This window comes from Bos grunniens, chromosome 11, assembly GCF_055505025.1.
Source record: "Bos grunniens cultivar Pamir isolate PY7600 chromosome 11, Bosgru_T2T1.0, whole genome shotgun sequence".
Lineage (NCBI taxonomy): Eukaryota > Metazoa > Chordata > Mammalia > Artiodactyla > Bovidae > Bos > Bos grunniens.
In genome coordinates, this window is record NC_141175.1 from 21,315,164 (window position 1) to 21,336,608 (window position 21,445).

The window sequence follows — 21,445 nt, forward strand, 5'->3', positions numbered from 1 at the left end:
AGTCCCATACCACTGGGAAGAGTAATTCATAGCCACATATGGGACAGGGCCTTCTCCGTTCCTTTCCCCATCATCTTGTTCATAATCAATAGCAACTGACAGTGCTAACTGCACTCAGACTAAAGCAGTGGCACTGGGACCTGAGAAAAAGGACACCAAGCTAGGGGATTTGCTGGGGCATACTTATCAGGGTCTCCTAATAAATCAGGTGAGATTAGGACTAGTATTATTAGCACCAGAACTAGTAACAAGGCACCTAAGATAGGTCCTGACCCCCAGGAGAGACAAGAAACCACAAATTCAGAAGGAAAGGTTATCTGTACATTCCATCCAACAATATGTCCCACCCCTTCCTGAAAGCACAGAACATAAACAGAAAAGATTTCCACAAACAGAAAAAAGAACAAAAACAAGAATCTAGGAGGTTTTACAAATAGCAGAAGAATGAGGAGAAGCAAAAAGCAAGAGAGACAGGGAAAGGTACATTCAATTAAACAAAGAGTTCCAAAAAATAGCTAGAAGAGACAAGAAGGTCTTCTTCAATGAACAATGCTTAATAAGACAAAAACAGCAAAAGGTGAAAGACTAGAGATCTCTTCAGGAAAATTGGAAACATCAAGCGAGCATTCCACTCAAAGATGGGCACAATAAAGGATAAAGGTGGTAGAGACCTAGTAGACACTGAAGAGATCAAGAAGAGATGGAAAGAATATACCGAAGAATATACAGAATAAAAAAGATATTAATGAACTGGATTACTATGATGGTGTGGTTAGTCACCCAGAGCCAGACATTACGGAGTGCAAAGTCAAGTGGGCCTTAGGATGTATTGCTGTTAATAATATAGCTAGTGGATGTGATGAAATTCCATCAGAACTATTCAAATCCCTAAAGGAAGATGCTACCAAGGTTTTTCATTCATTATGTCGGCAAATCTGGAAGACCCAGCAGTGGTCACAGGACTGGAAAATCTTCATCCCAATTCCCAAGAAGGGTAGTACCAAAGACTGTGCTAAATATCAGACAATTGCACTCATCTCCCATGCTAGTAAGGTCATGTTTAAAATCTTGCATGCTAGGCTTCAGTATTACGTGAACCAAGAACTTCCAGATGTCCAAACTGGGTTTAGAAAAGGAAGAGGAACTAGAAATCAAATTGCCAGCATTCGCTGTATTATAGAGATAGCAAGGGAATTTCAGGAAAATATCTGTTTCCATCAACTACACTAAAGCCTTTGACTGTATGGATCATGACAAACTGTGGGAAGCTCTTAGAGAGATGGGAATACCAGATCATCTTACCTGCCTTCTGAGAAACCTGTATGCAGGTCATGAAGCAACAGTTAGAACCCAGAACAACTTATTGGTTCAGGATCGAGAAAGGAGTATGACAGGGCTGTCTGCTGTCACCCTGTTTGTTTAACATACAGGCTGAGCACATCGTGAGAAATGCCAGGCTGGATGAGTTGCAAGATGGAATCAAGATAGGCAGGAGAAACATCATCAACCTCAGATATGTGGATGATACCACTCTAATGGCAGAAAGTAAAGAGGAACTAAAGAGTCTCTTAATGAGGGTGAAAGAACAGAGTGAAAAAGCTGGTTTAAAACTCAACATTCAAAAAACTAAGATCATGGCACACAGACAGACAGGGAAAAGACGGAAGTAGTGACAGACTTCCTCTTCTTGGGCTCTAAAATCACTGTGGACGGTGACTGCAGCCATGAAATCAGAAGATGGTTGTTTCTTGGGAGGAAAGCGATGACAAACCTAGACAGTGCTTTGAAAAGCAGAGATATTACACTGCCGAAAAAGGTCCATGTAGTCAAGGCTATGGTCTTCCCAGTGGTCAGGTACGGTTGTGAGAAGCTGGAATGTGAAGAAGGCAGAACACTAAAGAATTGATGCCTTTGAACTGTGGTGCTAGAGGACTCCCGAACATCCTTTGGACATCAAGGAGATCAAACCAGTCAATCTTAAGGGAGATCAACCCTGAATATTCACTGGAAGGACTGATGCTGAAGCACCAGTATTTTGGTCATCTGATGTGAACAAATAACTCATTAGAAAAGTCCCTGATGCTGGGAAAGACCGAGGGCAGAAGGAGAAGAGGGCATCAGAGGATGAGATGGCTGGACGGCATCACTGATACAATGAACATGAACTTGGGCAAACTCCAGGAGATCGTGAAGGACAGGGAGATCTGGCATGCTGCAGTCCATGGGGTCACAAAGAGTTGGACAGGTCTGGGCAAATGAACAACAACAAGAATCAACAACTGAGAAAAACCAGTATCATGAAACAGAAGCAAAGCAATTCAAGAAACACAAAGTTAACAGTCAAGGAAATGCTTAAATAGGACAAATTAAGAACAGCTCTAAAAATATGAAAACCAATAGCCTCAAAAGAGTAACAAGTCACATCAAGTAAACCACAGGATGATATGAGAAAAAGTCTGAAGCTTTGGCATTAAATATACAAGTAATGATAAGAGAAAAACAAATTATAAAGCAAGAAATTGAGCAAAGTAACTTTCTCTCTCTGAAGTCACTGAAGGATTCAGAGATGAAAAACAGAGCAAAGTCAGAAAGGTTCCAACATCTAGCTAAATGCAGTCTGGAAGAGAGAACATAGACCAGAAGAAAAAGAAAAAATAAACAGCAAACAAAACCTTCCAGAAATGAATAAAGTTAAAAATCTAGATTGAAAGGACTACAAATGAAACAAAGAGAAACAGATAGTGCTAAACTCTCAGAAACCCAACAAAAAAATTCTAAAAGTTTACAAAGACAAAAAGTATCTTATGTACAAAACCCAAATCATATTGTTAACAAACATTTCAGCCAATACAGAATACAAAAAACAGAGATATAGCTTTAAAAATGTGAATGAAACAAATTTCAATTCTAGAATATGGCAGTCTAAAAAGAAAACCCAATAAAATGGCAAAATAAATATGTATTACATCATGTTTATTCTTAGAAATCTGAAAACAAACCACTTCTGAAAGAACTGCTCAAGGAAAATGGTTTGACAAAATGAATAAATCCAAGTAAGAGAATTATGTGAGACATAAGAAAAGGGGACAAATAATCGAGAAAAGTTTATTAAATATAATTACTGATACAAAATTAAATACTTTGAGAAAAGTCAAGTCAAGATTAGAATAATTTTTTTTTTTTTTTTAGAATAATTTTTAAATGGAAGGTGGTGAGATGCAGAGACGAAAGGGACAAAAAGACATTATAATGCTAGTTACCAAATTGAGAAGGGGGGGTATGTGTGTGTAATGCTAAATGGCAAAAGAAAAGCTGTGCGTGTGTGTGTGTGTGTAATGCTATGAACTTTAAATGGCAAAAGGAAAGCCGTATATAAGTGTGTGTGTGTGTGTGTGTGTGTGTGTGTGTGTGTGTGTGTGTGTGTGTGTGTGTGTGATGCTATTAACGCTAAATGGCAAAAGGAAAGATGGATATAAATGGAGAAACACTCATGTTCCTGGAGAGAAAGTCAGTATCATAAAGATGACAATTCTTTTCAAATTGATCAACAGAATCAATACAAACTCTATATCCCAGCAAGTTATTTCCTAGAAATCAACAAACTGATAAAAAAAATTTACATGGAAATGCAAATAACCCAGAAGAGCCAAAACTATCTTATAACAAAACGAAGCATCACAATTTCAAACCTCAATACAAAACTATTGTATCAAAACAGTACTGGTATGGTATAAGGATAGATATACAAATCAATGGAACACAAGTGACAGTCTATAAATAGCCCTTATATTTATAGGTCAAATATATATATATATAATATATATGTATATATACACACACATACATACAAAGGTGTCAGAGCAATTTAGTTGGAAAAGTACAGTCTTCCTAATGAATGGTGTCTGAATAACTGGATATTCACAGGCAAAAATTTGAACATTTTTAGGCCCCTACTTCACATCATAGTCAAAAATTAACTCAAAATAGATCACAGGACTAGTTATGAGCTGAAACTATAAAAATCTTATGAAAGAATAAAGGAAAAATATTTATCACCTTAGATTAGGCAAAAATTTCTTCTAATATAAAAAATTGGCAAAATGAAAAACTGGCATAAGATTTGATCAAAATTAACATATATTCTGGCTTCAGAAAATCATATGAGAAGATGAAAAGACAAACCACAGGCTGAAAAGAAATACTAACAAGTGATATATATGATAAAGTATCTAGACTATGCAAAGGACTCCTACAACTCAACAGGAATATAAGCAACATAATCTTTTAAAGGGTAAAAATCTGAACAGACATTTCACCAAAGAAGATACAAGAGTGGTCAATAAGCACATGAAAAGGCGCTCACTATCATTAGTCATTAGTCAAGTTAAAACCACAGTGAGATCTCACTTTACACACACCAGAATGACTATAATAATAAGAAAGAATATCAAGTGGCAAGAATATGGAGAAACTGGAACCTCATATATGCTGATAAGAATGTAAAATGGCACAGCCTCTTTGGGTAATAGTATGGCTGCTGCTGCTACTGCTAAGTCACTTCAGTCATGTCCGACTCTGTGTGACCCCATAGACGGCAGCCCACCAGGCTCCCCCGTCCCTGGGATTCTCCAGGCAACAACACTGGAGTGGGTTGCCATTTCCTTCTCCAATGCATGCAAGTGAAAAGTGAAAGTGAAGTCGCTCAGTCGTGTCCGACTCCTAGCGACCCCATGGACTGCAGCCCACCAGGCTCCTCCATCCATAGGATTCTCCAGGCAAGAGCACTGGAGTGGGGTGCCAGTGCCTTCTCCGAATAGTATGACAACTTCCTTAAAAGTAAAACACAAATTTAGCACACAACTCAGACTCCATTCCTAGGTATATATCCAAGAGAAATGAAGTATATACACAAAAGACTTTTATGCAAATGTTCACAACAACATATTCACTATTTATAAGTTTATAGTGGAAGCAATTCAAATGCACATCAAATGGTAAATGAACAAAGATAACGGAGTATCCACATAACTCCTTCCCCCTCAACTGGGTATTCTGCAGTACAACTCTGATGCCAAGTACTTAGAGTTAGCATCAGACACCACAAGTTACGAGCCCAGTCTTTCACATGATCGCCCTCACTTTAGACAATAGCTGTACTTCTGTACCTTGAGAGTCCCCAAGCCACCAGCATTCTTGTTAACTACAAATTCTGGAGTTTCCATGACTCAGGTTCAATAATTCACTGGGTTAACTCACAGAATTCAGGAAAGCACCATACTTTTGACCAGTTTTACTGTAAAGGATACACATAAGGTGAGGTCTGGGAGGCAACAGAGCTTCTGCATCTTCTTCTTGTGGAATCAGGGTGAATCACCATCCCAGTACATCAATGTCTTTACCAACCAAGAAGCTCCATTGAGTGTCAATGTCTGCAGCTTTTATTAGGATTTCATTACATAGGTACAATTAATTATATCATTGGGCATGTGATTAAACTCAATTTCCAACCTCCTTCTAGTACTCCTAGCTTGAAAGGCTGAGAGTTCTAATCCTCTAATCATGTGCTCATTTCTTTCTAATGATCAGCCCTCATCTCATCCAGTTCAGTCAGTTCAGTCGCTCAGTCATGTCCAACTCTTTGCGACCCCATGGACTGCAGCATGCCAGGCTTCCCTGTCCATCACCAACTCCCAGAGCTTACTCAAACTCATGTCTATCTCATCCAAAAGTTATCAAAATGCCAACAGGAGTTGCCTCATTAGCATAACACACAGGAAATTGAAGAGTTTTTGAAGTTCTGTGCTAAGAACAAGGAACAAAGACTCTTGATTAAACCACATATAATGTGCTATGCTACTCAGTACTAAAAAGAAATGAAGTACAAGACATGCTACGAACTTCAAAATCAGTATTATAAGGGACACGGACCAGATCCAATTTACCTGAAATGTCCAGGCAAGGCAAATCTACAGAGATAGGAAGCATACCTGTGGTTGCCTGGGGCTGGAGGAGAATGGGAAATGACTTTAGGTATAAGTGATCATTTGGGGATGATGAAGCTGTTCTAAAAATCAGATTTCAGTGATGCATGTGGCCTGTGACCTGAACTACTAGGTAACCAAGTGGGGGATTATTTCTCTTTGTAGAAGTATTCTACTCAAGAAGAAATAACTCAGTTGGAATATTACCATTTTGCAATCTTTACAAAATTAACGATCTCAACACAGCACAGACATCTGGTAAAATAACAAGAGTAAGAGATAGTCAGACATTAGCCTTCTGAAAGAAGAAAACATTACCCATGAAGCTGTCCTGCCACATTCCCCATTGATCAAGCCTTTATATTTAATCACCAACTAACAAAAACATAAATGAGAGGAATATGTTAAAACTATACCACAGGATGAAATCAGCAAAAACCAGGTTTCTTCACCAAGTGGCACAAGAGAAAAGAAGCTAAAAGTAAAGTGTTTAGGAATATACTTACTTGGATGTATGAAACTATAAAGGAAAGCAGGTAAGTGTTTACTATAAAAGAAAGGACATTAGAAAGCACCCACAGAACACAGCAAACTTGATATAGAGGTGGATTAAAAAAGAAAAAGTTCTCTCAGCAAAAATGTTATTTTTAATGTGCAATATTCATCTATTAAATTTAAAGTACACTAAGAATATAGCTCTAAAAAATACAGATAGGTCAAAGATTTATATTGTACCATAATCCATATAAAAAAAGTTAAAAGGGTATAGGAACAAATTATAGGAGCCTTCATACAATTAAGCATTTAATAACCATTAAAAAAAGGGGGGGCTAAAAAAGGGGGGCTAATATTTGGAATACTGCTTGCAATAATCAACTAAAATTGATTATAGGTTTGTTTATGACCCATTATTTTCACTGCAAGGTAGATAGATCCCTAACAGAAATGTGGGAACATATGTGCCAAAAATTCATATGAAAGAAAATTGAGCACAACATTATTCATAATTGGAGAAGGAAATGGCAACCCACTCTAGTACTCTTGCCTGGAAAATTCCATAGACTGAGGACCCTGGTAGGTTACTGTCCATGGGGTTGCAAAGAGTTGGACACGACTGAGCGACTTCATCTTTCCACTTTCATTTTATTCATAATAGCCAAAAGGCAGAAACAACCCAGGTATCCATGAATTGAAAAATAAATAAAATGTGGTTATCTATATAACAGAATATTATTCACCCAATAAAAAGAATCAAGTGCTCATACAAGCTGTAACATGAAAATATGTTGAAATATGTTCAACCCTACTATGAACAAAGTTAGTAGAGGTGATAGAATTCCAGTTGAGCTATTGCAAATCCTGAAAGATGATGCTGTGAAAGTGCTGCACTCAATATGCCAGCAAATTTGGAAAACTCAGCAGTGGCCACAGGACTGGAAAAGGTCAGTTTTCATTCCAATCCCAAAGAAAGGCAATGCCAAAGAATGCTCAAACTACCGCACAATTGCACTCATCTCACATGCTAGTAATGTAATGCTCAAAATTCTCCAAGCCAGGCTTCAGCAATATGTGAACTGTGAACTTCCTGATGTTCAAGCTGGTTTTAGAAAAGGCAGAGGAACCAGAAGTCAAATTGCCAACATCCACTAGATCGTGGAAAAAGCAAGAGAGTTCTAGAAAAACATCTACTTCTGCTTTATTAACTATGCCAAAGCCTTTAACTGTGTGGAACACAATAAACTGTGGAAAATTCTGAAAGAGATGGGAATACCAGACCACCTGATGTGCCTCTTGAGAAATCTGCATGCAGGTCAGGAAGCAACAGTTAGAACTGGACATGGAACAACACACTGGTTCCAAATAGGAAAAGGAGTACGTCAAGGCTGTATACTGTCACCCTGTTTATTTAACTTATATGCAGAGTACATCATGAGAAACGCTGGGCTGGAAGAAACACAAGCTGGAATCCAGATTGCCGGGAGAAATATCAATAACCTCAGATATGCAGATGACACCACCCTTATGGCAGAAAGTGAAGAGGAACTCAAAAGCCTCTTGATGAAAGTGAAAGTGGAGAGTGAAAAAGTTGGCTTAAAGCTCAACATTCAGAAAACGAAGATCATGGCATCCGGTCCCATCACATCATGGGAAATAGATGGGGAAACAGTAGAAACAGTGTCAGACTTTATTTTTCTGGGCTCCAAAATCACTGCAGGTGGTTTTTGCAGCCATGAAATTAAAAGACGCTTACTCCTTGGAAGGAAAGTTATGACCAACCTAGGCAGCATATTCAAAAGCAAGGACATTACTTTGCCAATAAAGGTTCGTCTAGTCAAGGCTATGGTTTTTCCTGTGGTCATGTATGGATGTGAGAGTTGGACTGTGAAGAAGGCTGAGCGCCGAAGAATTGATGCTTTTGAACTGTGGTGTTGGAGAAGACTCTTGAGAGTCCCTCGGACTGCAAGGAGATTCAACCAGTCCATTCTAAAGGAGATTAGTCCTGGGTGTTCTTTGGAAGGAATGATGCCAAAGCTGAAACTCCAATACTTTGGCCACCTTGTGCGAAGAATTGACTCATTAGAAAAGATTCTGATGCTGGGAGGGATTGCGGGCAGGAAGAGAAGGGGACGACGGAGGATGAGATGGCTGGATGGCACCCCCGACTTGATGGACATCAGTCTGGGTGAACTCCAGGAGTTGGTGATGGACAGGGAGGCCTGGCGTGCTGCAATTCATGGGGTTGCAAAGAGTCGGACACAACTGAGTGACTGAACTGAACTGAATGACTGACTGTATAACTCCATAAATACACTGAAATTACTGAAAACTAACTAAATAAATAGAAATAAGTCAGTTATTTTGACAAGTTTTCCCAAAAGTCACACATTTCATACATATAAATATGATGGTACATGAAATGTGCTTTACCAGAGATAAACAAATGATAACCAGGATTATAATCTATTACTTTTTCAACTGTGCCATGTTTCACTATTGATATGCTTCCACAAATTCATTAACTATCTCAGTAGACAGTTTTTACAGGTCTACTCTGCAGAATTAAAGATCAAAGATATAAATTTACAAAATGAAACTAGAACTGGCAATTAATCTGTTACTATGAAAGCAATTTAAAACTAAAAGTGGATTAATACTTTGCTACCATCACTTCTTAATCAAATAGATTACCATGATTTGCTACAAAAAATTTACTATTAACTAAACATATCAGGAATTTCTAGCTACTGGCTAGATTTAAAAAATAAAGTGAGGAGAAAGGGTGAAACTCAACACCACACAAAAAAAGCAATGGTAGTGAGTTTTTAAAATCCATGGTCATCAAGGAAGCAAATTTTTTATCTCCAAATAGCCTTCCACAAACATGGTATCAAACTTGTGGATCATTTAAGCATACTGAACATGCTCTGATATATATCTAAGTTTACTCATGACATCTGACCAAAAATGTCTGCAGAATTAGCTATTAGCACACACAAAAAAATTTAGAAAACCAAAGCTAGTGAGGAATATAACTGAAAAAAGGCAAAATAAACTTACTTCACAGTCAAGGACTGAAAGAGAATTTTCAAAAATTTTAATGTTGAATTTTTTCTCCTTTTCAAGATAAACTAATTATTGTTCCTATCATATAATCATACAAATCACGAGAAAGAGTAAGTGAGGGACAATGGCATACTGGTAACTCAATTCTTTAAAAAGGAATTTAAAAAGACAAAGTTGCAAGTAATACTTGTTTCTATACAGTTTACGTCATATCTATCATGTGTAAATGACATACTGCTTTAGAAGATTAAACAAGTGTAATGAATCAGATCTTATTAAAAATAACTACACTGTCATGTGAATGAGATATAGGACTTTCAGAATGCAAAATCAATTCTAACTTATAAGCACTTATAAAAAAGGAAAATAAACATATAAAAAGTTCATCTGCTTACCTGAACCACCCAGGGACTGTTGGCAAAGGCCATAATATCTCTTTCCTCCCAGAAAAAAGCAGAATCTGATCTTTTTATCATTTCAAACTTACTAAGAAGCTTCATAGCATAAACTTTCTGTGATGCCTTATGACGAACCTGTTGATTTTTAACACAAGAATAATACTTTAATTTTATGAGAAAATGGTGAACAATAGATCATACTATAATGTTATTCTTCAATATTTAATTAACAACAACAACAAAAAATGCCCCTTAGCTAACAAAATGGAAAAACATAACATTTTTAATGAGAGGAGAAAATTCCCAACAGCCTAAATTTTTTCATGAAATATACTATACCTTTAAATGCTAAACTCACTGTAAAACTACCTCATTTCATCTAAATAAAACCGAATTCATGAAGCTTCATTCCTTCATATTAAGCTAATCAATTTAAAGAATAAGACATTGTTAAATGAAAAAATTGTAAAATATGTACATGTATCCATCACAATTTGAACATAAGAACCTAATAAATTTAGATACCAAGGGTTATTTGTGATTTTCTTAAGTCATCCTTACTTCTTTTTAGGTATCTTATTTAAAAGGTTATTTATTTATTTTTTTTTAAAGGGGGAGAACCACCAATAATATGGTTATTTGATCAGTTCTTACCTTTTTCATTAGACTGCTAATTCCATAAGGGCAAGGACGTCTATTTTTGACCATCATTTTAATCCTAGAATATAACATAGCAAACTCTACCACAGAACCAATAAATATTTAATGAATGTTTATAATAGTTGACATCTATTAGATAATCAATAATAAATAGTTAACTACTAACATTTACATTTGAATTACCTAATAGGATGTCCAAAACCGAACTCCACATCTTCACCCCTCAATTTATTCCTCCCATAGTTTCTATTTCAGTAAATGGCATATTCATTCTCCTAACTGCTCTGGCTAAAAACCTCTGGCTCCTCTTTTTCTCATACAGCTCATAAAGCTCATCAGCAAATCACATCAGTCCTACCTTCAGTCTCAGAAACCAACCATTTCTAACTATCTCCACTGATACCACTCTGGTCTGACAATTTTTGCAGGAATACCTTGTTTTACTGCACTTTGATTTACTGTACTTTGTATGTATTACATCATTTTTTTTTTACAGACTGAAGGTTTGTGGCAACACTGTGTTGAGCAAATCTGCTGGTGCCATTTTTCCAATAGCATTTGCTCAGTTCATGTCTCTGTGTCATATTTTGGTAATTCCCACAATATTTCAGACTTTCTCACTGTATTATATTTGTTGCAGTGATCTGGGATCAGCAGTTGTTCTGGGGTGCCACAAACCATGCTCATATAAGACAGTAAACTTAAATGCTGTGTGTGCTCAGTCTGTTCCACTGACCTACTATTCCCCTCTTTCCCTCATGTTGGGCCTCCTTATTCTTTGAGACACAACAATATTGAAAGTAAGCCAATTAATAATACTACAATGGCCTGTGGGTGCTCAGATGAAGGGAAGGGTTGTGCATCTCTCATTTTCAAGCAAAAGCTAGAAAGGATTAGGCTCAGTAAGATAGGCATGATGAAAGCTGGGGCAGGTTGAAAGCTAGGCCTCCTGCACCAGTGAACCAAGCTGTAAATGCAAAGAAAAAGTTCTTGAAGGAAATTAAAAGTGCTACTCCAGTGAACACATAAATGATAAGAAAGCAAAACAACCTTATTGTTGATATGGATGAAGTTTTGGTGGTCTGAATAAAAGATCAAACCAGCAGCAACATTCCCATAAACCAAAGCCTAATCCAGAGCAAGGCTCTAACTGTCTTCAGTTCTGTGAAGGCTGAGAGAGATAAGGAAGCTATAGAAGCGATGTCGGAAGATAGCAGAAGTTGGCTGCCCATGAACTTTCCTCATAGTATCAAAGAGCAGGGTGACACAGCAAGTGCTAATGTAGGAGCTGCTGCAAGTTATCCAAAGGATCTAGCTGAGATAACCATTCCAAAAATTCCAGAGCCTTTAAGAATTATGCCAAATCTACTGATGGTGCTCTAAAAATGGAACAACAAAATCTAGATGTCAGCATATCTGTTGACAACATGGTTTACTGAATATTTTAAGCCCACTGGTGAGATCTATGCTCAAAGATTCCTTTCAAATTATTACTGTTCATTAACAATGTACCTGGTCACCTGAGAGCTCTGATAGAGATGTACGATGATACTAATGTTATTTTCATTCCTGATAACACAACATCCATTCTGCAGCCATGGATCAAAGAGTTATTTCAACTTTCAAGTTTTACTATTTAAGAAAAACATTTTGTAAGGCTATAGCTGCCATAGATAGTGATTTAGCTAATGGATCCAGGCAAAGTCAACTAAAAACCTGGAAAGCATTCACCACTCTAGATGCCATGAAGAACATTTGTGATTCATGGGAAGAAGTCAAAATATCAACACTATCAGGAGTTCAGAAGAAGTTAATTCCAACCCTCACTGCTGACTTTGAGGAGTTCAAGACTCAGTGAAGGAAGTAACTGCAGATGTGGTGGAAATAACCTCATTGTTCTCTACCCGAGAACTCAATTTGTTTTCTTTTAAGAAGACATCATAACTTGCAATTTTTGCTTCCTTGTATTGTCTGAGTCCCATATTAGAATGTAAGCTCAACAAAGGTAGGGATTATTCAAAGAGGAAATACCAATGGTATACCAGAGAGCAACTGCTATGCAGCTGATAAAACAGGGACACCAGATGTTAAACAGTATTACAGAGCCATTCAATTTCTAGCCAAAAAAAGACAGCGAAGAAACCCTGATATTTCCTGGGCATCCAGACAAGACATCTTAGGAGAAAGAACGATGCTCTAAAGCAAGGCCTAGTCTAGCACCACCTAACAAAGTTTTATAATACCAAACCTAAAAGATCAAAAAGGGAGTAGAGTCTGCAGTTACAGTCCTTAAAAGGACTTGGGAACAACTTGGTCTTTAAACACATCTACATTTACAAAGTAAAAAACTAAGGCTCCAAAGTTAAAAGGTTATCAACAAGTAACTGGACAGCTTATTAAAATGAAAACCAACACTTGTCAAAGAAAAATAAAATCCAGAGTCTCTATCATATATCCAAAAGGACCAGTACATAATTTAAAAATTACTTGAAAGGCAAAAAGAAAAACATGACTCATCATCAAGAAAAAAGCAGTCAACAGAAAACAGCCCCAAAAGACACTGGATTTATCTAACAAACTCATTAAATATCTCTTTCAAATCTGCTCAAAAGCCTAAAAGAAAGTATGCTAAAGGAAAAGAGGAAAAAATAGTTTCAATGAAAGAACAGAAGGAAAAACCAACAGAAAAATGGAAACTATTAAAAAAAAAAAGAACCAATTGGAAAGTCTATAACTGAACAATAACTAAAATGGAAAATTCTTTGGGTGGGCTTAACAGAGACTGGAGATAAAAGGATATTCAGTATGTGAGGGAGGTTCAAGAGGGAAGGGATAGCCTTTGGCTGATTCATGTTGATGTATGGCAGGAACCAACAATATGGTAAAGCAACTGTCTTTCAATTAAAAATAGGTAAATTTTTTAAAAAAGAAGAACATTCAGTGAACTTAAACACAAATCAATCTGAAGAATAAAGAGAAAAATGAATAAATGAAAAGGTATATAGACTTAGGGGCCTATGAGACAATTTTAAAGTCTAAAGTATGTGCAAAAAAAAAATAAATAAAGTATGTGCAAATATAAATGGGCTAAACATACAATTCATAGGTAGAAATTATCAATTAATTAAAAAGCAGCATTGGGGGTACATTGGTGAGCATAGTTGGCTTTCAGAATTAATTAAAAAGCAAAACATAGCCTTATATATTTTAAATATAACATCAAACATGTTAAAAAGAAAAAGAAAAGGATAAACCATGCAAACAGCAAGGATAAGAAAGTAGAACAATATTAATAATAGACAAAATAGACAACAAGGTCAAGAGATAAAGAGGACAATTCAGAAAAAAAGAAGTATAATTCATCAGGAAGACATTAAAAATTCTAAATATGCTTGCATCTAATAAATGAGCTTAAAACTTCATGAAGCAAAAATTGACAGAACTAAAGAAAGAAGCAGGCAAATCCTAATTTCAGCTGGAAATTTTAACATCCCTTTTCAGTACTTCATACAACAAATAAATAAAACCAATATGGATCGAAAGAAAATACAGCCCAGGATAAAAACTGCTCAATCATATTATAATTACAAAGGTTTTTATATCAATGGGTTATATCACTCTTAAAGTATTTTGACATAAGTTTACATGAAAAGAATCCTATATGCAAAGGGCCAAATAAATTATGATGAGGGTCATAGATTATATCCGTTTTCTATATCAAACTATTAACCTGAAATAACAATTCCTTCTATTTGTATGGTGCTATGCCTTTTACAGAATGATGGAAATAAATACACGGGAAAGCAATACGAAAACATGACTGCGAGAGTGTGGGATTAGGGAATGAACGATCCTAGTCCATTCCCTTCCCCAGAAGACAGACAAGATTTTTACTTAGCAAATTATAGCAAAGCAAATGCTCATGCCAGCAAAGCTTTTAATAAAAGTTCCTTTTTTTTAGTTTATGTTACTAAAAAGAGACAGCTAAGGTACTCTCTCTTCTGTACTTATGACATTCTTCAAACGTTCACTTATTCTAAGAGCAAATTAGATTTTGAATGTTGCTTAACTTCATTAGAGAAAGCAATCATATAACAGTAATAACCAATTAATTTATACCCTAATATTATTTATGCCTGATCCAGACCATGACAAGAGTTTTAAGAATCATGCTATAAAGAACAGGAATGCCAAAGAATGTTCAGACTACTACACAATTACGCTCATTTCACAAGCTACCAAGGTAATGCTCAAAATCCTTTAAGCAGGCTTCAACAGCACATGAACCAAGAACTTCCAGATGTACAAGCTGGATTTAGAAAAGGAAGAGGAACCAAAGATAAAACTGCCAGTTGCTGTTGGTTTACTTTTCGTGAAACCATGTCTGGATGCGGCAAAGGCGGCAAAGGTCTGGGGAAAGGCGGCGCTAAGTGCCACCGTAAGGTTCTGCGCGACAACATCCAGGGCATCACTAAACCTGCTATCCGCCGCCTGGCTCGTCGTGGTGGTGTGAAGCGCATCTCTGGGCTCATCTACGAAGAGACCCGCGGGGACCTGAAAGTGTTTCTGGAGAACGTGATCCGGGACGCGGTCACCTACACCGAGCATGCCAAGCGGAAGGCGGTCACCGCTATGGACGTGGTCTATGCTCTCAAGCGCCAGGGCCGTACTCTCTACGGCTTTGGCGGTTAAGCTTTCCAGTTTGCTCTCAGGAGCTTGATTTCAACCAAAGGCCCTTTTCAGGGCCATAAAAAAAAAAAAACAAAAAAAAAACTGCCAGCATCCATTGGATCATAAAAAAAGCAAGATAATTCCAGAAAAACATCTGCTTCACTGACTACACTAAAACCTTTGACTTGTGGATCACAACAAACTAGAAAATTCTTAGAGATGAGAATACCAGACCACCTTACCTGCATCCAGAGAAACTTCAATGCAGGTCAAGAAGCAACAACAACAGGACATGGAACAATAGATTGGTTCCAAATTGGGAAAGGAGTATGTCAAGGTTATATACAGTCACCCTGCTTATTTAAATTATATGCAGAGTGCATCATGAGAAATGCTGGGCTGGATGAAGCACAAGCTGGAATCAAGATGGCCGGGAAAAATATCAATAATCTCAGATATGCAGATGACACCACCCTAATGTCAGAAAGCAAAGAGGAACTAAATAGCCTCTCGATGAAGATGAAAGAGGAGAGTGAAAAAGTTGGCTTAAAACTCAACATTCAGAAAACTAAGATCATGGCATCCAGTCCCATCACTTCATGACAAATAGATGGGGAAAAAATGGAAATAGGGACAGACTTTATTTTCTCGGGTTCCAAAATCACTACAGACAGTGACTCCAGTCATGAAATTAAAAGACGCTTGCCCCTTAGAAGAAAAGCTATGACAAACCTAGACAGCATATTATAAAGCAGAGACATCATCTTGCCAACAAAGGTCCATCTAGTCCAAGCTATGGTTTCTCCAGTAGTCATGTACGGATGTGAGAACTGAACCATGATGAAGGCTGAGCACCAAAGAACTGATGCTTTTGAACTGTGGTGCTGGAGAAGACTCTTGAGAGTGCCTTGGACAGCAAGGAGATCAAACCAGTCAATCTTAAAGGAAATCAACCGTGAATATTCACTGGAAGGAGTGATAAGGAAGCTGAAGCTCCAATTCTTTGGCCACCTGATGCAAAGAGCCGACTCACTGGAAAAGACCTGATGCTGGGAAAGATTGAGGGCAGGAGGAGAAGAGGGCAGAGGATGAGATGGTTGGATGGCATCATTGACTCAATGGGTATGAGTTTGAGCAGAGATTGTGAAGGACAGGGAATCTGAAGTGCTGCAATCCATCGGGTCATAAACAGTCGGACACAACTGAGTGACTGAACAACAACAATGAACAGAAACTAAAAGATATTTGTTAGCTACTAGGAAATAGTTAAACATTTATTTATGCTTAATCTTTTATATATGAATTAATTAAACAAACAAAAAGAAACCTAGAAGAAGGAGCCATTCATTCAAATAAACAAGAACACAGGCATAAGATGATTTTCTGAACATGTGAAAAATACTTGTTGACTTCACTCTTGGTGATGATTATGCAAAACTGTTTCCCTTTCTATGCTTCCAAAATGCTTATGATAATCTAATATCATAATTAGTAGTATATATGTCTGTTTCATAAGTTCCTTTAAGAACAGAATACAGACTTTCATTTGTGAGGCTGCCAAGTGGTTAGCACAATGTTGAATTATCCAATTCAACAAATTTAACAAAATTATAGCTATATGAGGCTTCTGTGATAGTTCAGTTGGGAAAGAATCCATCTGCAATGCAGGAGACCCTGGTTTGATTCCTGGGTCGGGAAGATCACCTGGAGAAGGGATAGGCTACCCACTCCAGTATTGTTGGGCTTCCCTTGTGGCTCAGCTGGTAAAGAATCTGCCTGCAATGAGAGAGACCTGGGTTCGATCCCTGGGTTGGGAAGATCTCCTGGAGAAGGGAAATACTACCCACTCCAATAATCTAATATCTAATAATCTAATATCATAATTAGTCATGTATATGTCTGCTTCATAAGTTCCTTTAAGAACAGAATACAAACTTTCATTCATGAGGCTTCCAAGTGGTTAGCACAATGTTGGAATTATCCAATTCAACAAATTTAACAAAATTATAGCTATATAAGATCTATAAAACTTTTAGTAAATAAAGAAAACTTGGTTAGACACTAGTTAATGAGGCCTGAATTTCATCTAAGGACACTTTAGGACACTTTACAGGCTCACAGCACATGAGACAGAAACCACTGGCTTGTAGACTTTGACTTGATCTACAGGACAAACATTAAGCGGCTATAGTTGTATTCATGCCAAATGTCTGCCTCATACCTTAAAATACATTGGTACTAGTATTACAAAGTACTACAATAAAGCATTGTTATTTTAGGAAAGCTGGTTTCCACTGACCTTCCTTGTGAGGATATCTCCTTCTGAATGATTCTATTATAATCTCCCTTAGCAACTGTGTACATTCCCCTTTGTTCTCTTTCTCCTTTATTCCATATGGATGGATAAACAGTCAGATACACTGGTGATTCATTATCGCACTGTGCAGAGAGTACTGCTTAAAAGCATGGACACAGATGTCAACAAACCTGGGCAAAACTCCCAGCTATTTATGAACGATGTGGCCAACTCACTTAACCTCTCTAAAGTTCGGTGAATTCATCTACTTAAGAATCTCACAGAATTGTTGCAAAGATAAAATAAGATAATGAATATAAACACTTAGCACACAGAACATAGTCCACAAAAATGTTAACTAATTCCACCATAGCCAAATGGAACTCAGTTCATTCTATTATGAAGCTTTACATGTCTCCCCTATGTCACTAATCTATGGTTACCTAAAGGACAAAAATGTCGCTTTTCTTCCAATATTTCTATTTGTTAGTGAAAAGAATACTATATTTCTTGTTTCTAATTTTAAAAGTGGATAAGTGCAATGACTATATAAATAGAGAAAAAAAAAGTTAAAAAATAAGATAACAATGGTCAAAACAGTTAACAGTTTTATTTCGGCTGATGGAATTCTGAGAGATTTTTATTTTCTTATATTTATGTTTTCCATAGCTAATATATACTTTTTAAAAAAACTTTAAGTAGATGAAGCATTCTTAAGTGTAGCTAGAGACATGCTTGGAAAAATCCTAAAATAGACCTTGAGGTCCTAGAACACTTATAGACAAAAACTTTTGAAAATCATTCTCACCAAAATTTCCCATTTGAGGCTTTAAAATTTATTTCTAATGTAAAACTTAGATTTTTTTTACAGTAAGACTCAATGCATCTATTTGACAGATCTGGAATAGTTATTCTGTGCCACTGAGGTTTCCATTGTAGATGGAAGGAGGGAGATAATTTTAACAAATCAGAAATAACCTTCTAACTAGAGAGGAGACTGTTTTATTCCCAAAGAGGACTAAAAAATCTGTCAAGTATTAGAGAATCATTTCCCATATGCTCTTTCTTTCTGGTTGGTTCCACATTAAAAGTTTAGTTTAAAATCATTTAAATTAAAAGCAAGTCAGTAGGAGATTTAAAAAAAAAAAAATCCTCATCTCATATCAGCCTTGAGTGTACAGAGTGAACAGCATAATGGAAAATAAGAGTATAAAAGATTAATTGATGCCTTCAAAGAGAGCCTAAATAGCCAGGATGAACACTTCCTGCTTCATTCAGTAGATAAGGGAGCTATAAAATACCAAGATATGTACAATGAATACATTTTAGAAGCATCAATTTAGTATCAGTTCATATTAGACAGATCTATACTCCCTATTTTTCATATATCTCATCATGGAGAAGTGGGGAAATAAAGAAAACAGAATGAAGCAAAACATGTATGTTAGAAAAGCCCTACAGTTGATTCTATTATACCCAAGTTGGGGGAGAGAGTGGTATGTGAAAATACAATGATATGAAATATGGGGAAAACAGTCTGCCAAAGAGTCACAAGGGGTCAGCTGAGCTTAGGTGGCATGAATTTGCAGAAGATTTAATAAGCATAGTCTTGGTATTTTCTCCATCAGCACTTCCCAATCCAAAATCAATAGTACAACAGTGAAACTATTAGCAGAAGTAAAAAACAAAGCAGGAACAAAGCAGGCCCTAATACTTGACAAAGTATCTTGGAGAAAGGTGAATATTCCCCAAAAGTGGAGAGACTATAGAGAAATATTATGAGCAGGACTTACCGAAAAATTAAATATAAGAAATAAGGGGAAGAGAAATCAATAATGACCCCAATTTTGGGGTATGAGCACCAACTGGGTTGATGCTAAAGCCATTTATTTATTAAGATGGGAAAGTAAGAGAAGGAACAGATTTGGTGAGGAAGAGCAAAGCTAGACAAGGAATCAAGGATTCTAATTCACATTTTAGATGTCTGTGATACATCTTAATGGAGAAGTCACAATAATGACAACAGCTGATATTTACTGGATATCTACAATGTGCCAGGTCCATGATAAGTACCACATATGTATAATATAATTTAGTACTCACAAAAAAATCTTATAAAAGTCCTATTATTAGTGCCAAAGATAAATGAAAGCTCTGATGACAGGAATCCTATGTACCATAGAATTGAAACAAAAGTGGATGACCTTGACTCTTTTTTCCACAGTACCAGAGTACTTTCTGCAAAAATATCTATTAAAATTGAACATTAAACTATCTTAATTATAAAAACATGCTTTGTTAAGCCAATATGTGAAATGAGTAGGGCTTCCCGGATGGTTCAGTGGTAAAGAATCTGCCTGCCAATGCAGAGGACATGGGTTCGATCCCTGATCCGGGAAAGATTTCACATGTCAGAGCACCTAAGTCCGTGCACCGCAACTACTGAGCCTGTGCTCTCTAGAGCCTGGGAATCAAGCCCTAGAGCCCATGCTCCACAATAAAAGAAGCCACCAAAATGAGAAGCCGGAGGACTGCCCCTAGAAAGTAGCTCCTGCTCACCACAACTAGAGAAAAGGCCACAGAGCAACAAAGACCCAGAACAGCCAAAAATAAACAAACTTTTAAAAAGAAATGAGTATAGGAGTCTTTAAAAGGAACTTAACTGCTTTCCAGGAAGGCTCCAATTTTATCCTACAAATCTATTACCTATTTACTATGTGTCAGACACTATTCTAGATCTTTTCCATATATTAGCACATTTAACACTCATAGCACTCTATAAATAATGAACTATTATTATCTTCTTTTTACAACTGAGAATACAGAGTCACAAAGAGGGTGGGTAGTTGAGAAGTCTCACTCCAGAGTCCATGCTCTTAATCAATATACTATACTGAATCATATTATGTTCCATAAAAGTTAGATGCAATAAAATATTCCAAAAGAATAGAATCCAAAAACAATAAGGATTTTATACATAAAATCATTTATTGTTACCAACTTTCATGATATAAAAACAGAAGTTAAATGTACATCTAGGTAGATAGGGGAAAAAAAACCATAAGACAACAAGATAAATTCTGCCTTCCTGGGATTATAGAACTTTTCAACCCACAAAAAAATGCCTCTTCTGATGAGGAAATCTACACCCAAACAAGTAAAATGACTTGTCACTTTCCTGATTTATGCCACTTTCACAAGTACTCCCTCTGTATTTTGACTCCTATTCCATCCACACTTCTTCACATGGCCAACCCCTTTAACTTAATTGTCACTTTCTCACAGCAAGGGCATTCCCAACCTCCCAATGTGAATAAGGCACATTCCGCCATTACCCTCTTTCGTAACATACAGATCTTTTCCTTCATATCATTTATCATAATCTAAAAATATTTTACCTGTTTAAAGTAAAATTCTTCATCTCTTGCACAAAACTACCACTCTCAGCAAGATTGTGTGTGTGTGTGTGTGTGTGTGTGTATGTGTGTGTGTGCGTGCGCACGCGCGCGTCTAAGTCACTTCAGTCGCTTCCAACTCTTTGCAAGAGGCTATCTTACTGTATCTTTGGGGCTTCGCTGGTGGTTCAGATGGCAAGGGGGCTTCCCTGGTGGCTCAGACCATGAAGAATCTGCATGCAGTGTGAGAGACATGGGTTCGATCCCTGGGTCAGGAAGATGCCCTGGAGAAGGGAATGGCTACCCACTCCAGTATTCTTGCCTGGAAAATTCCATAGACAGAGGACCCAATCCATGGGGTCGCAAGTAGTTGGACATGATTGAGCGGTTATTCTATTACATCTTTAGAGGCTAGCACAGCTCCTGGAACATAACAGATCCTGATTAAATATTTCATTGATAGATACAGATAAATGTGCC

General features: G+C 36.9%; 2 protein-coding genes across 12 annotated transcripts in view; one reads left to right on the forward strand and one right to left on the reverse strand.

Moving 5' to 3' along the window:
- The window catches only part of ROCK2 (Rho associated coiled-coil containing protein kinase 2), a 132,196-nt gene that overhangs the window by 61,508 nt on the left and 49,243 nt on the right, over nt 1-21,445 (reverse strand). For 10 of the 11 annotated variants that reach the window (XR_015136417.1, XR_015136416.1, XM_086325614.1 and 7 more), the window contains exon 4: nt 9,941-10,078. Coding sequence is in view for 9 of the 11 variants with exons in the window: in XM_086325614.1 (XP_086181740.1) it covers nt 9,941-10,078 (138 nt within the window). In the remaining 2 variants the exon portion in view is untranslated. Of the gene's footprint in view, nt 1-9,940; nt 10,079-10,597; nt 10,662-21,445 lie in introns of all 11 variants that reach the window. The other variant, XM_086325615.1, reaches the window with a different exon arrangement.
- On the forward strand, nt 10,541-15,864 carry LOC147362724 (histone H4-like). Its single transcript, XM_086325618.1, has one exon. It carries the CDS (start codon nt 14,801-14,803, stop codon nt 15,293-15,295), a length of 495 nt encoding a protein of 164 aa, XP_086181744.1. The 5' UTR covers nt 10,541-14,800; the 3' UTR covers nt 15,296-15,864.

What these genes read in the sequence shown, in the direction of transcription:
- LOC147362724 (XM_086325618.1), top strand. Translation starts at nt 14,801, where the DNA reads ATGTTCAGACTACTACACAATTACGCTCATTTCACAAGCTACCAAGGT.